Here is a 16,293-nt window from a genome sequence, read left to right as displayed (position 1 = left end):
TAAGCATGAGATTAGACTTAAAGGCAATCAAGAAGCAGAACATCCAAGAGAGGAAGAGGGCAGTCAAAAAGCTGAAAATCAAAGAGATGAACAACCTTGCCAAACTCCAATGAAAAGGTACTCTAGAAGAGCACGAAGAGAGAGAAAAGAGTGTCGACAGACCGGTAAATCGTATACGACTGCGTCAGGTAAATTAGTTTCCGCTAGAAAACAAAGTCCACTAAAGCAATGTAGATTGAAATGCTCCGAACGTTTCAATGATGAAGATCTGCAAATATTATTCATTGAATATTGGGATTTGAGCTCAGTAGATTCAAGAAGAAACTACCTCGCAACTCTTATTACACCAAAGAACCCATTACGTATCCGCCTAAGAGATGGAGGCGGCGAAAACATTAGAGTGCGAGATGTAACCTACGAGTATGCCTTAGAAATTCAAATGAAAACACATCCTATTTGTCAAAAATGCTTTTTGAGGGTGTTTGGTGAAACCAAAAAATTCTTGGAAGTATTACAGAAAAAGAAAAAGGAAACTGCCTCTGGAGTGAGCCGAGGGGATAGGAGAGGAACAACTCCAAATCCACGTCGTATTAAAGAAGAGGAACTTTCTAAAATTAATGATCATATCAAATCATTTCCAGCATACGAGAGTCATTATTCTAGGGCACACTCCTCCAAAAAGTATTTGTCATCAACACTTACATTAGCAAAAATGTATTCGTTGTTTAAAGAACGCTACCCAGAGTCCTCAGTAACACGCTTTACATATGAGAAAAGATTTAATTGTCATAACTTGAGTTTCAAACAGCCTAAAATAGACACATGTCATACCTGCGATGTGTTAAAGATGCAATTAGATATCACCAATACCCCTGAAGAGAAAGAACGTCTACAAGCCGAAAAAGAAAGTCATCTGTTAAGAGCTGAAAATGCCTATAGTCGTAAAAGAGATGATACAAAGTTAGCTTGCAAAAATCCCTCATTTGCAACATACACATTTAACTTACAACAGTGTCTCCCCACTCCATACTTACAGTCTTCTGTAGCTTTTTATAAGCGCTTGTTGTGGACATACAATCTCACTGTTCACAATAATGTCAATAAAAAAGTGGACTGTTTTATGTGGCACGAGACCATTGCTGCTAGAGGTGCCAATCAAATAGCATCTTGTCTAATGAATATCTTGCAGAATTTGCCCAGTGATGTCCAGCACGTAATTTTTTATTCTGATGCTTGCGCCGGACAGAATAGAAATTCCCATATGGCTGCTATGTTTATGCATGCATTGTCCAAATTTCCTAATATACTGACAATAGATCACAAATTTCTCATTTCCGGTCATTCACACATGGAGTGTGACTCCGACCACTCTGTCATTGAAAGACTCAAGAAAAAGAGAGCCACTGCAATCCACCATCCACGTGACTGGTACCAGCTGGTAAGATTGGCAGGAAGAAGATTTCAGGTTCATGCAATGACTCAGGAGGACTTTTATGATTGCGCACAGTTATTTAAAGGCCCTCTGGTAAAAAAATCAAAGAACAGCAATAATGACAAATTTAACTGGTCACAGTGCCAGTGGTTCAGGTATCAGCGCCCCATTGGAATTTTGTTGTATAAACGATCTCTTTCAAACGAGGAGGCGTTTGAACAAGTAGATATGAAAAGAAGAGGACAGGATAATCCAAATTTGATAGATGTCAAAAAGGAATATCATTCATCACTGCCTATCAGTAAAGAAAAAAAGAAGGAATTGATTGATCTATTGCCTTTGGTTGATCCTATGTTTCACGATTTTTATAAGGCACTACCAGATATGAGTAATGTTCAGGATTGTGATCTTGACTTAGAGGAATTTGTTGAATAAAGTAATTTATAGCTTTTTACACCTATGCAATGCTAACTAAAGTTGTATTTCTTTAACTAGATGAATCTCTGAGGAAAATTTTTTTTTGACATTTCATTATGCCTAGATAAGTCTCTGGGAATTTTTTTTTTCAACATTTTATTATACCTAGATAAGTGTCTGGGAATTTTTGTTTCAACATTTTATCATACCTAGGTAAGTCTCTGGGAATTTTTTTTTTTTTTTTTTTATGGAAACCTAATTTTCTTCAATGAATTGACTGTACTAAAACTGTATTTCTGTAACGGTTTATTATACCTAGATGAGTCTTTGAAAAATTGTAAAGTTTTATTTTTGAGAAAAATATTCCTTTTGTTTTTGTATGATTATGCAATGATAACTTAACTTGTCATTTAACCGTTTATTATAAATAAATAGGCCCTCTTGAGAAATGAAAATTATCATCAGCGGTATTTTCTTTACAAAATAAAGTTATAGTATCATAAAAATGCATAAAAGAGCTATGTGACAAGTAGGTCAATGAGGTTAAAAAGGGATATGTATGATATGTAATGATAACAAAGTGGTTAAAAAGGGGCAAGTCTTGGTCAAAAAGTGATATGTACTGATAACAAAATGGTCAAAGAGAAGTAAGTCCTTAAAAGTATATAAGAACTTTGAATATATTAATGTCTTCATAGTGCATGAAAAATACCTCAAATCCTTTAAATTTAGTAAAGAGTTCATATCGCTATCTTCTATCAGTGATTTATTGAATGCATATGAAAACTTTAAATGCAATTTTCTCAAAAGTTCCATTTTGGACTTACCCCCTTTTTCGCCAGCATGAGTGATATATATATATATATATATATATATATATATATATATATATATATATATATATATATATATATATATATATACAGTGTGTGTATGTATTATTAAAATACTCTTGGCTTACATTACTGCTACAACTCACAATGTCTCGTCTCTCGAGTCTACATCAACGTTACAATGAAAAAGGGTTAGTGTGAAAAAAAATCTAATTATTTGTATGTTATGAAAAATAAATATCACTTTCAAAACTGTCAATTTCATTTATATGTTACAATATTTTTCTTAAACCTCAATCGCCCCTCCCCCCAAATATGACTTAATCTGTATATGCAATAATACCATACTCGTAGTAGTAAGGCAAGTACAAGAATTTAAAAGTGCTAGGTGAGGGGATTCTCAGGAATATTAGTGCTGTGGACACTTAAGTGGAAAAAAAAACTCTACGTGTGTCTCAAATATAAGAAGGTAGTTGGAGACTTATGTCTAGTCCCTGTTGATTCACTGTAAAGGTCGTGAACCGCAATGTTCTGGGGTTCTCCATTAAGCTTGAAGTTTTCTTATGTCACCAGCTTGGAACTTTGTCTTGATTATGTTGATCTTGACAGAAGAAAAAATTGTCTGGATCCTAACTGCCAAGGTTGGCTGCTGTTAACTTTTGTGTCTGGAAATTTATTGCAGCGGTGGTGTTGCTGGGTGAGATCATTGGACCACCCAGGCAACAGCAATGTACGCACTGTTGCGTTCATTAATATACTATAACATGTAGATTTCTGTAGCATTTCTTTTAGGAAGTTACTATAATATTTATGATATTTTAAGAGTAGCACTGAGGATAATAAGCCTCTTCTTAAGATAATATATAATTTGTTTTGTCTTTCTGATGTAAAGGTGAGAATGTTGAGACAGGTCAGATGTGCAATCTTGTCTTATAATCCCCTGGATCCTAATTCGAGCAACCATTCAAATTTCATTTAAATTTAGCCAAAATATACACAGTTATGTTGGTCATTAATTATATATATATATATATATATATATATATATATATATATATATATATATATATATATATATGTGTGTGTGTGTGTGTGTGTGTGTGTGTGTGTAGATTAAATATCTACGGGATTGATTCCTATGTCTCTCCTTCTGGTTTTGTAGACCTGCATTTTCATATCATTGTATCTCTTTTGAACCTCGTTTTCTAATAATTTTTCGTTGTTGTTAATCCTCTTTCAATAAACTTACTCACTTAGAATAGTCCCCATTCAAGCCTGAAGTTTGTTCTTTATGATATAATTTTTTCCTCTCCTAATGTTTGTTGTGTTCAAATAACTTGAAATATAGGTGCCGCTATTTATATTGGGCTTCCTGCATGCAATAATATGTATGACGGCATAGCTCTAGAATAATATTAAGCAACTAAAGTTCTAGGTGGGTCCTCTTGCCAAGTATAATATCAAGGGTGGGGCCCAGTGCCCAGTTCATCCTTGATTGTTTAATTTTTTTGCCCAGATTTCTCGGTATTCCACCGTTTTATCTTTTTGTGTAGTGAAAATTGGAGTGTAGTTGGCATTTGGACACGAGGCAGTCTACGTGCTACATCTGGCCACAGTCCGGAAACTATTACACAATTTTTGGTTCCCACACCCGGGATACACCAGCCTATAGGCATGGCATTGTCATCAACCAAAGGTCGAAAATCTAAGAGGAGCCTTAGATGGGATGTGGAGGGCCTTGTCTCGATTGTCAGTGACCTGATAACTCAGGTAAAGTCCCTGACACTTCAGGTCGTCAGGTGGCGGCGCTAAAGAGTGTTGAGCTGTCACCAACATGCAACATTGTCACTGGGGTCACAACCATAGTAACCACCATTGCTCCTTCTAAGTCCCTGGCTTGGCTGAATGTCAATGGTCTGGCTATTCCTGTAACTGGAGAGGGTCCAGGAATTGGAGGTCTCCAGCCCCCTTAAAGGTTTTCCTAAGTATTCCCACCTGTACCAGGATTCTGGGAGTCTCCTGTTCGGAGTGGACTTCTTGCCTCCTCGTCTGTATCATGAATCAACCCTTTTAGTCCACCAGAGGCTTCAGCAAGTGGACAAGGGGAGCAAATCTTGGTTGACCAAACAATGTCCGGCAGATCGGAAAAGGGTCCAGAAGCTACAGCTAAGGCAGTTCTTGCCCAGACAGGGGCTATTCCAAAGAGGAGATGCCAGGCCAAGGACACCACCAGACCAGCCATACCCCAAACATTGACCTTGTCCCAGGAGTCAACCAGCGAAGATTCTGGTAGCAAGACCTCTGTTGACAGCTCCAGCTCCTATTCCAGTGCCAGTTCAGTTGACACTGTCTCCACCGAACATGTCTGTTCCCTCCAGTCAGATCGCTGTTTGTCAGACCTGCTCAAGGCAATCGACTCCAGGAAGAGCTCCAAGCCTGGAATCTTCCAGCAAGAAACTAGCCAGAGTTTTGCCTGATTCCTAGGGGATTTTGAGGCCTATTGTGCCAGAAGGTATATGCCGGAAGCTCTGGCCGGTGGACTGCTGAGCTAGGAAGGTTTCTGAAGGGGGAAATCAAGGAGTCTTTCTCGGCCATAGGGGATCCCGAGATGTTATACCCCCACATGAAGGAACACCTCCTCAACTGGTGCTGAGAAGCCCAAGAGAGGCGTGATGCATGGAGGAAGGCCCGTTTCAGCAGGGCCACCTGTGGAGAGGGTGAGGTGCTGAAGATTTATGCCGTGCGGTTGGCCTCCCTCTACAGGTCGGCATATCCTCAGCATAGCTTGGACTAGAGATACTGAGGCATAGAGGAAGGCCCGTTTCAGCAGGGCCATCTGCGGAGAGGGTGAGGTGCTGAAGATTTATGCCGTGCGGTTGGCCTCCCTGTACAGGTCGGCATATCCTCAGCATAGCTTGGACTAGAGATACTGAGGTGAAAGCTCCTCAGAACGGTTCCAAGTAAAGCTGCAAGTTGGCTGGAGCAGTCTCTGGCCACTATTGATGTTTCCACTGGCTGACAGGCCACTTGGCAGGATGTCGTACACCTGTTGAGTGTACTCGACGAGGCATCCCGTCAGCGAAGCCAGAAGGCTGAGGACTTGGCTATTAGTTGTGTGGGACAGTCATGGCATGGCTCATATGCCGACAGGGTTACCACAGCTGCCCCCAATTGTTTACCTGCACCTGACCGAGTGTATCCATGCACTCCTCCTTTACCTGTCTCCAATCTTGCACCTACGGAAGTGCGCCTGCCACCATCGTGCACCCTGGATAGGTCTCCTCAGTTAAAGAGGAGATACTGTACTTGGTGCAAGAAACTAGGTTACCTGGTGGACGAGTGTCTGAGACGCCTCAACCTGTGCCTTTGCTGTGGTTCGGCCAACCATCATGTTGCACAATGTGGGTAACAGGTGCCCCTTATGCATAGATCACCTGTCCAGAAGAAACCACTGCCCGCAGCCTTAGGAGGGAGACCACTTCCATTCAGATTCCTTCTAGGTGGAGGGCAGTACCAGTGAAGGTTACTCCGGCCCCGTCATCCTACTCTGGCTCGACCAGTAGCAGGGAAAGCCGAAGTGGGAGCGAATCCAGTGTTTCTTCCCTGACTGTTGAGAAGAAGAAGAAGAAGAAAAAGAAGAAAAAGAGCAAGATGTCAAAGCTCAGGAAGTCATCAAGAACCGAGGAGTATCATAAGGCTTTAAACACAAGACCTTTCAGAGTAGAAGATGGGGCTACATCAAAAGGGGGTGTGAGTGCTAGGAAGCTTGTTCCTAGTATTCCGGTGGCAGCCTCGGAAATCTTGATTTCCAAGGTTACCCTTCAATCTGGAAAGGTCATTGCACATCCAATGACCCTTTCAGGATTGGCCAGAAATAACCTATCTTCAATTCTGTCCAAAGTTTCTCCAACTGTCTCCTCCAGGGAGGAAGCAGGAACTGAGGCTGTATTGAAAACCCTTCGCAGGGTTAACTTGGCGGCAGTTGGCTCATGTACATCTCATGGTTGTCCCAGTGACCATTGTCGGAGTTTCCATTGGGAGCGTTGGATGCTCTCATTGACTTCGGAGCTGAGGTCAACCTCCTGTCATTGAGTGTAGTGCAGGATTACCAGCTGTAGATGGTGCCCTACAGCATTGGTCTTAAGGGTTTAAGGCAAACAGGACCTGAGACCTTAGGTACACTTAGATTCAAAAGCCCACCGACATTCAGGGGGGAAATCGCTTATCTGAGGTCTCTAGTATTATCATGGCAAAGCAAATAAAGGGTTGCATTTCTTACTACTTCTTAAGAAATGGGCGGAGACTCTTGGAAATATTACAAATCGAGTTGCCATATTTCATAATGTGGTATCATCTGACTTCTCGACTATCCAATACAAATACACTAAACACACACACATACATACATACATATATACATACATACATACATACATACTGTACATACACACACACATATATATATATATATATATATATATATATATATATATATATATATATATATATATACACATGTGTGTGTGGGTGTGTGCGTTGAAGTCAAATGATACCACATTATGAAATATGGCAACTTGATTTGTAATATTTCCAAGAGTTCGCTGAGGTTGGACAAGGCTCCAACCAATTCCTAGGAGGAAGTATGAAATGCAACCCTTTATTTGTTTTGCTATGGTAACACTAGAGACCTCTGACCAGTGATTCCCCCTGATTGTCGGTGGACTTTTGAATCTAAGTGTACTGTACTGTTGACCCCTATACTGCATGGAATGACAGTCACCCCGAATGTGTTCTATGTACAGTAGTGCCTTCAGGGATTATGGCTGAGTACGTAGTGCTCGGTTACCAGTTCTTGAGAGCAAATGGGGTGTTAGATGATGGAGCTCGAAATCGGCTGAGCATGAGTAGTAGACCCCAAGAACCTCTTAAGGAGTATTATGTCCCTATACGTTGAGCTTGTTGTCAGCAAGTACTTTACACACTTAAGGTCTACACAACCGATTCAATCAGGATTGCCAGTATTGAGTATTGAGCCAGTACTTCTTCCTGTTACTGTAAACTTTCCTAGGGGCTTGACACCTCTTTAAGGTGTCCTGCTTGTCCATCTAACTGTTGGCCAGGTTGTATTATGATGGAGGTATCATAACCCCCAGTCTGTCAAGAAAAGCTACAGCAATCACTGGCATCCTAGAACTGAAAGAGGGAAAAGACTCAGTTTTAATCAAGAGTTCGTCTGAAGAAACTGGCAATATCAAGAAGGGGGATCTCTTGGGGAAGGTGTTCACCATCACAATGGTGGATGCTCCTCCATCTTGCTTGATAGCACAGGAGTGCGATCTGACACCTGAACTCAGCGTATTGGAAGAGATAGACAAACTGTCTATCTCCGACGAACTGGACTCTTCTTAGAAGGACCAATTTTGGCAAATGCCTTAACGTCATCTTCCGGTCATCAATACTGGTGATGATGATATGGGAGGGTGCTCAAGCATACCAATACGCATCCAGCTGTACGACGAGACACACATTTATCAGAGGGTTCAAGAGTTTGCAAAACCCGCCACTGACGCCATTGAGGAACCGTGCAGGGAGTTGCAAGAACTTGGTATTATTGAACCCAGCATCTCTCTTTGGTCTTCACCTATTGTTACAGTCCAAAAAAAGGACAATAGTTCACGGCTGTGTGTGGACTACCGTAGACTGAATAACGTGACTGTCTTTTATAAATTCCTGATGACAAACATGGTAGACTCCGTATTTGGAGTACAAGGAATCAAATATTTTACAACCCTTGACCTGTTTCGTGCATACTACCAGTTACTGCTGGCAGAGGACATTAAAGAATACATGGCTTCCTCTACCAGCTTTGGATACCAGCAGTTCACACACTTATCGTTTGAACTGAAGAATGCATTGCAGTGTTCCAGAGAGAAAGGCAGAGTAATCTACAAGAGTTCTCGAAAGCCAAGGTAGTTGTCTACATTGATGACATCTTGATCCTTTGGTCTTCTTTCAAGGAACACCTGAAATTATAAGAAGGAGTTTTGTCTACTCTCCAGAACCACGGACTCAAGATAAAACTCGGGAAGTGTTCTTGGGTTCAAGCCGAGGTCATGTATCTTGGTCATCTGGTTGGAAGTTCTGGTATGCGTAAGCTGCCAGAATACATCCAGAAAGTGGAGAACTTCCCTAAACCTACCACTGTACTTGAGGTACGCGGATTCCTGGGACTAGTAAACTTCCAAAAGAAGTTTATCCCCATGTGCTCACAGATAGCCAAACCATTATCTGCAAAGACTGGAGGACGTAAATCCCAAGGGACCAGAAAACTGAAATGGACTGTGCCTTTGTGCGCTTGAAGAAATTGATCAAGGAGGACATTATGTTGTCATACCCTGACTACTCTGCTGATGCTAAACCCTTGAAGGCGTTACTCTACCATTGAGCGCAAGTTGGCTGCTCTGCGATGGGGAGTGTAAACCTAAAGGGCTTCCTCTATGGTCAGTTCTTTGTGATTTATTCTGATCACCGTACCCTGATGAATATTCATGACATGAAGATGGTGGACAGTCGTCTAGCACAGACACTGGAAGGCTTGTCTGAGTTTAACTTTGTAGTTAACTACTGCCCAGGGGATCAGAATGCCACAGAAAACTGGTTATCTTGCTGGCCCACATTAACTGACTTTTTGCTTGCTACAGAACCTACCACTCCCAAGTTGCCTAATGGACTGGCCTTGTATCAAGGGTTTTGTGGTGGTCCAGATTCTCTCATAGAATCCTTGTAGCTAGTAGTGAACTGCTGGATGGAAGGGCAGGTGTTGCACCGAACTCTCAGCTGAAGGGAGCCACACTCCAGGATGCTTTAGTTCAGCAGTTTCTGAAAGGCGCTGGCCGACTAGGCTTCAAATGGGACAAGACTAGCAGGAATAGTATCAAGGTAATCTGTTTTCCAGGTACAGTCTCAGCTGGTAAAAGCTCATCAAATCCAGTTAAAGGCCGGCCTTGAACCTCCAGTATATCTTAGGAGGCACTTTCTCTGGTATCCAAGGGGTTCTGATCCTATAACTGAGACTCAGAATAATCCAGGACTTGTGGATAATAGTCCGACTTCCTCTGAAGTCTCGGAGAGTTTTGGTTCTAGTAGTGATGGTGGCCCCCATGGGGTGGCTGCAATAGGCACATCATACCTTTTGTCTCAGAATTATAACAAGTCCAGACGACAAGGGAAAAGTTACCGTCCTATGAGAACTATTACTCAGCTTAAACCCATCCTTAAGTCAGCTAGGACTTATGAGAGGAAAAGAGCACTGAATGCTTGGTTATATCCCCAAGAAAATTTTGATGGGACTCCTGTACTGAAGCCTGAATCTATTTTAGATTGTGTGGTCCTCCAACTGTGGGAGAACAGCCCCACTGAAATGTGTGAAACCTCGAGTTTTACTCCTGAATTGGTGGTTCACTCTCCTGTAACCTAATTTCCAACACCGTGTTTCTTAGCCTCCTCTTTCCAAGAAGAAGGTGTCGTTCATCCTCAAGACAGTTGGCAATTCTGGGAAGTTTCCAGCATTCCGTTGTTAGAACCACTTTCTGCTGGTTTCAAAAGTTCCCGTCTAGACTGGTCAAGACCTGCTAGTTTAGAAAGCCATGTTTCTGACTCGGCAGTATCCATTTATTCTGATTATGACTTTCTTGGCTACTTGCCACCCGATTGTGACGACCGACTATTGCCTGAAAATTCCACCCTATTAGATTTAGTCCCCCATGGACTAGGTCAAAAGGTCCTGCTCCTGACCTACCTTTAGCTCAGCTTAGAGTCATGGAATGGAGGCCTTGTCTCCCTGACCAGACGAATATTACAGAGAGGGAACTGTTATTGGAGCATTGATGGAAGGGAAGGGTTATAACCTACTTTTTTTGTTTTTTTAAGTACTGTATCTCCATTGTGTCTGGATGTCTATCGTCTATTCCTATTGCATTTTGTTATATCATGAAACTGTCAAATGATGTAACTAATGTGATATGTAATCACTTAGAATTTTGTAGATTTTGGTGAGGGGAGTTGTCAGTTATGAGACATTATTTTTGGATGGGCTTGAGGGTTAATGTTGGGGGGATACAATGAATAAGGGTTTGAGGGGAAAAAATCAAATTATTTGTATATTAGGAAAAATGCCGATTACTTTCAAAACTGTCAATTTTATTTATTTGTTACAGTAAATTTTGTTAAGCCACAAGTGCTCCCCAAAAAATTACCTAATCTGTTATTGTTTCTCTTAACAGGTAACTACAATAATACCCTATACGCAGTAGGGAGTCAAGTAGAAAAGTTTGAAAGTGCTGGGTGAGGGCAAGCAATAATTTACGGTGGGGGATTCTTAGAGTATTAATGCAGTGGACACTTGATTGAAAAAAAAATACGTCTGTGCCTCCGATATAAGAAGGTAGACGGAGATTTATGCACAGACCCTGTTGACTCAGTATAAAGGTCGTGAACCGCAATGTTGTGGGGTCCTCCATTATGCTTGAAGTTTTCTTATGTCACCAGCTTGGAACTTTGTCTTAATTATGTTGATCTTGACCGAAAAAAAATTGTCTGGATCCTAACTACCAAGGTTGGCTACTGTTAACATTTGTGTCTGGAAATTTATTGTAGCTGTGTTGCTGCTTGGTGTGATCATTAGACCACCCAGGCAACAGCAACGTACACACTGTTGCATTCCATAATGTACTATAGCATGTAGAATTTTTGTAGCATGGCTTTTAGGAAGTTACTATGCTGTTTACGATATTTAGCCGTCCCCTTTGAGTGTAGTACTGAGGATAATAAGCCTTTTCTTAATATATTACATAATTTCTTTTTTGTCTTTCTGATGTAAAGGTGAATGTAGAGACAAGCCAGATGTGCAACCTGCCCTATAATCCCTTTGTTCTTAACTCAAGGAACCATTCAAATTGCATTTGAATTCAGCCAAAATATATACACCGTTATGTTGGTCTTTAATTTTTCTTATATATATGTCGATTAAATATTTACAGGGTTGATTCCTAAGAGGTTCCCTATGGAGATATTTATGTCTCCTTCTGGTTTTGTTGACCTGCATTTTCATATCATTATATCTCTTTTGTATTTAATTTTTTAACAAAATTATGTTGTTAATCCTCTTTCAATACACTTACTCACTTAAGATAGTCCCAGTTCCAGCCTGAAGTTTTTTCTTTGTACAGTATTATAATCTTCTCCTCTCCTAATGTCTGTAGTGCTCAAATAACTTGAATTAGAGCTGCCAATATTTATATTGGACTCCATGCCAGTAATAAGTGAGACAGCATACCTCTAGAATAATATTAAGTAACTACAGTTCTAGCTAGGTCCCGTTGCCCAGTATAAAATCAAGGGGCGCTGCCCAATGCCCATTTCATCCTTGATTGTTTACTTTTTTTGCCCAGATTTCTGGCCATTCCACCATTATATCTTTTTGTGTTAGTGAACGTTGGAGTGTGGTCAGCATTTGGATGCTAGGCAGTCTGCGTGTTACATCTGACCACAGTCCGCAAACCACTACAACGTAAACAAAACTCTTGCACGAAAAAAATATGAAAACATCAAATGAGCCTCACTCTTACAAGACTGGATCCTACAATAATACAAAAGTAAGAAGAATCACATCCTATCTCTGAGGTAATTGATAAAGGATTAAATCTTTCATAACTTATGCTACTACAATTAACGTTCAAGCATGTTCTATCAGCGCAATACTATTCAACATTACTCTTAAATCATGTAACACATATGGTATTACAGTACAAATAATAACAGTCTCCTCCTTTTAAAGGGACCGGCTGGCTAATTCCGTTTTTTGAGGAGAGGTCTTTGACATTCATACCATCTAATAATGTTACTTAGGACATCTCAAAATTGCATTGGATTTTTGCCTCTGACCTTTGGTTTTGCGACGCCACAGTGATTTATCCTGAAAATGAGGGTTTTCAAATTCTATATCCTCCCTTGATAATTAATATTAAGAGCTGGGATTGCTATCCTATATAGGCCTGATGTAGACCTTCAACAAAATGAATTTTTTTTTATTCTTTCAAGTCCTTTTTTTTTTTGCTAGATATGAATTTTTCCATTATGGTGAAAAAATAATCTCTAAAAATCAGGGAAAAAATTAAGAAAATAAATATGATACAAAAATTGGCAATAAGGGCAACATTTGATTGTTTTTTAATTTCTTTTTAAGTAATAAACCAAATTTCAATGCTTTATCTTTAAAACTAAGGGACAAGATAGAATTTGAAAGTCAATAAGTACAGTTTTGACATACAGGCATTCATAGTTTTTCTTTGTATTTTTACAAATACAATGTTGATAAATCATGATTTTTATGTTCATTTCTGGATATCAGTAAACATAAACAAAGTTATTTGTCATATTTTACTCAACATCTTGTTTATTTAGGAGAGACGGTCGCTCCCTCATCATCTCTCTCCTTCACTAACTCCGCTAATTTCGCCGATATTACCCACCTGAACTATTATTAGAGCAAATTTTCTTCTTCCTTATGTTAGTGAGATGTTGAAATTGTGTTTTCCTCTTTGGGATGATGAAATTATTGCTGAATAGGAGAAAAACAGACCTAAAAATTAGTGAATGTCAGAGGTCAAACTGAAACGTGTAATCTCTCTGAGATTTGTACTAGGACTATGGCCGCTTTCTCACTCGACTAACCCAACCGGGGGAAATGATTTCCCCTACTTGAGGTTACCTTATGAGATCAGAATCCTTTAAGTTGGGTAATGCTTTCGGGTATTACCTTGCTTATAGGACTTTTCCCCCTTCCCCGCTGTCTCTTTTGTGTTGGATGAACCATCACCCTCCCTGGCCCTCATTCTACATTTGACCCTAAGGGTAATCTATAGAACTGGCCTGAGGTTCCCTGTCTGCTGCCGGCTGGGCCGGCTGCCGACAGGTATCCTCATAATCATTAGAGTGTTCTTCAGTCCTCCCTTGGACTGCCTCCCATAGCCCATATGCATGGGATATGGTTGGGTGGAAGCCCGAATATAATTCCCCCTTCCACTTCAACCCTCATTCGGGATGTAGGTCGGCAAGGCTGAGCCTTTGCCTTCCTTCATCCTTTCTCTTTTTCTCTACCTTTCCTTATACTGGGCCGGCCGCCGGTAGCTTATAGCTGTTGGCGGCCATGTTGGTTGTCTGTCGGCCGGCAGTTACTCTCCCGCCACTTGCCGGGGGTGTCGCAGAGCGATAACCCAACGACAATAAACATACTATGACCAGTGGCTGGCAACTAAGTTGTCGGCCGGCAGTCGGCCACCCAAAGTATAGATCTGAAGACAGTAACTGCCTTCAATAGCCCAGAATAGGCCGGCACATGTCGGCAAGGCCGGCATGTGCCGGCAGGCCCGGCAGGTCTGGCGGCATACCGCCGCCAGTCAGTGCTGTAGCCCAAAACGTTTTTTCTAACCTACAAGGTGCTTCATGGGCAGCCTATTGTGAGACCATCACATATAAGAAAATGATCCTCTCTACCACTTAATGGTTACCAACCATTAATTTACCCCCAATATTGAACCTGGGACATTGTGTTAAGAAGACACTTTATATCCAAGGATATTATCTTCCCACACAAAATTCATTAAGAATTTATTGTTCAATATTGGAGGAGGTCATAGCAATGGGCTGGACAGGAAACACAAGTAGGTGTCTCTCCTATTTTCTAGCTTACTCTATCCAAGCTAATATTTAAAAAAAAATATGTATGCTGAAATCTGAGAATTTCACCGAATACTTATATGCTTTTCTTTCTTTACAGGAGGAGCATCCCGAGTGCGGGAACAGCTTTTGCAGGGTCCGTAGCAAGAATTTCTACGGCCATGACGTATGCAAGGCCCATGCTTGCTGTGCAGTCACCAAGGGGGCTCTCAAATACTGGGACCCACAGGTATGTACCGTTTGTGACAAACTGGTAAAAGAGGCTTTTGATGATCAAAAGTCTACTGAGTCAAGGGATGCAGCAAGGGACACGCTGCAAAAATGGGTCAGAGGTTTTCAGAAGAATACCTCTGGCCCATACCTTCCTAATAAGAGTATGAGGGACTGGTTTTCCCTAGGGCATCTGCGGATGCAATCATTCCCCAGGCTCAACCTGAGATTCCCCTTGTTCAGATTCCAGTAGAATCTGATGTATCGGACGCCTTAAAGGGCATCCAATTAGATGACAACATGTCGGTTGTCTCAGAGGAGACTGAGAACAATCTCCTAGTCGAAGAACTGGAGCAGGAGGATGACGTACCTCCTGAGGCCGAAGTCGATAAGACCGATACGATTTCGGTATCATCAGCCACGGTGACTGAGCCGGTGCCTTCGACTTCATCTACTTCACCCCAGTTAGATTCCATCACGAGTACGTTGCACTCGCTGCTGTCTATGGTGCAGGACATTCAAAAGAAATCGTCCGAGAAAAAAGCTTCTTTTCGGACGGAAATGCATCAGCTGGTTGCATCACGTTTAGCCCCGAAGAAACTAAACGTCAAGGATCTCCCCGCTTTCTCTGACGTTAACCCTTGGAGATATGCAGAGCATATGCTAATGTCGGGGGGGGGGGGAAGATCTTCCTCTCGGAGAAACTAGGCACTGTCCCAGTAGAGGAAATTGAGTTTTGGCCCAGCAAAGGGGCCTACCCGGATTGCTATGTCCGTCTGAGGATGGAACCTGCATCCAAGGAGGAAACAGAGCCGAAGGAGACGATTGTCCTCGAACTCTCTAAGGCTCAGGCCTTATATACGACAACCTTGAAAGAGAGGGCCTTTACTAGCTCCAAGGTGCCGGCTCTCAGCAAAAAGCACCCGTCCTTTATTGCTGACTCCAAACGTGCCTTCCCTTTTATGGACAAAGGGTTTAAGGCAGTCAAAGCAGGGAAACCTTGCCCTACACTGGAGGAGTGTATACCCTTTTCCCTTGCTTTTCCATCAGATGATAAAGACTGGAAGGATGTTCATAACACCTTCACAGTTGGGAAGCTGGAGGCAGATATTGCTGGACGACAGTTCGGCGAAGACCTCCCGAAGCTGTCAGAGTCTCTCCTGCGCAGGGAACAAGAGACTAAGGAACGTCTTGCTGCTTCCATGTCTCTGCAGACTGGCTTAGAGACTATGGCATGCATCCCCGACACCCCATATATGTACATGGTCTTCGCCAAATCTCATTTGGCGACAGTCACCAAGGACTTGTACAACTTTATCAAAGCCCGAAGGACTTTTAGAGAGTTTGTGTTCGCCTCGGCTGCAGTGAGACACGAACCAAGGAAGCTCAGAGCCTCCAATATCTGGGGAAAAGACCTCTTCCCAAGCGAAGTGGTCAAAGAGGTCGTGGACAAAGCCGCTACGGAGAACAGGAATCTCCTCTCCAAATGGGGCTTGTCCTCAAAAAGAAAATCTTCCGCTGACGAGGGTCCCCAGCCGAAGAATAAATCAAAACGACCAAGAGTGCCCTCTAGGCCTAGAAAACAGCAACAGCTCCCCGTGGCCACGGTGCCCCAGACGGTGGCACAACCAACCACCACCTTCCAACTGGTGCTCCAAACACTGG

The 16,293-nt window shown here is 41.8% G+C and overlaps 1 protein-coding gene across 3 annotated transcripts in view; it reads left to right on the top strand.

Annotated features, from left to right (window-relative positions):
- Window positions 1-16,293, top strand: part of LOC137647012 (uncharacterized) — a 154,974-nt gene that overhangs the window by 111,232 nt on the left and 27,449 nt on the right. Inside the window, exon 4 of one of the 3 annotated variants that reach the window (XM_068380120.1) lies at window positions 1-2,689. This exon is cut by the window's left edge and continues 124 nt beyond it. The exons of the other annotated variants lie outside the window; for them this stretch is intronic. Coding sequence (XP_068236221.1) covers window positions 1-1,867 — 1,867 coding nt within the window. The 3' untranslated portion in view covers window positions 1,868-2,689. Of the gene's footprint in view, window positions 2,690-16,293 lie in introns of those variants that run through there. 3 annotated transcript variants of the gene reach the window in all.

The sequence above is a fragment of the Palaemon carinicauda genome, chromosome 9 (genome assembly GCF_036898095.1).
Source record: "Palaemon carinicauda isolate YSFRI2023 chromosome 9, ASM3689809v2, whole genome shotgun sequence".
NCBI lineage: Eukaryota > Metazoa > Arthropoda > Malacostraca > Decapoda > Palaemonidae > Palaemon > Palaemon carinicauda.
The sequence above is the reverse complement of the archived record's forward strand: the minus strand, read 5'-3'. Positions and strand labels throughout refer to the sequence as shown.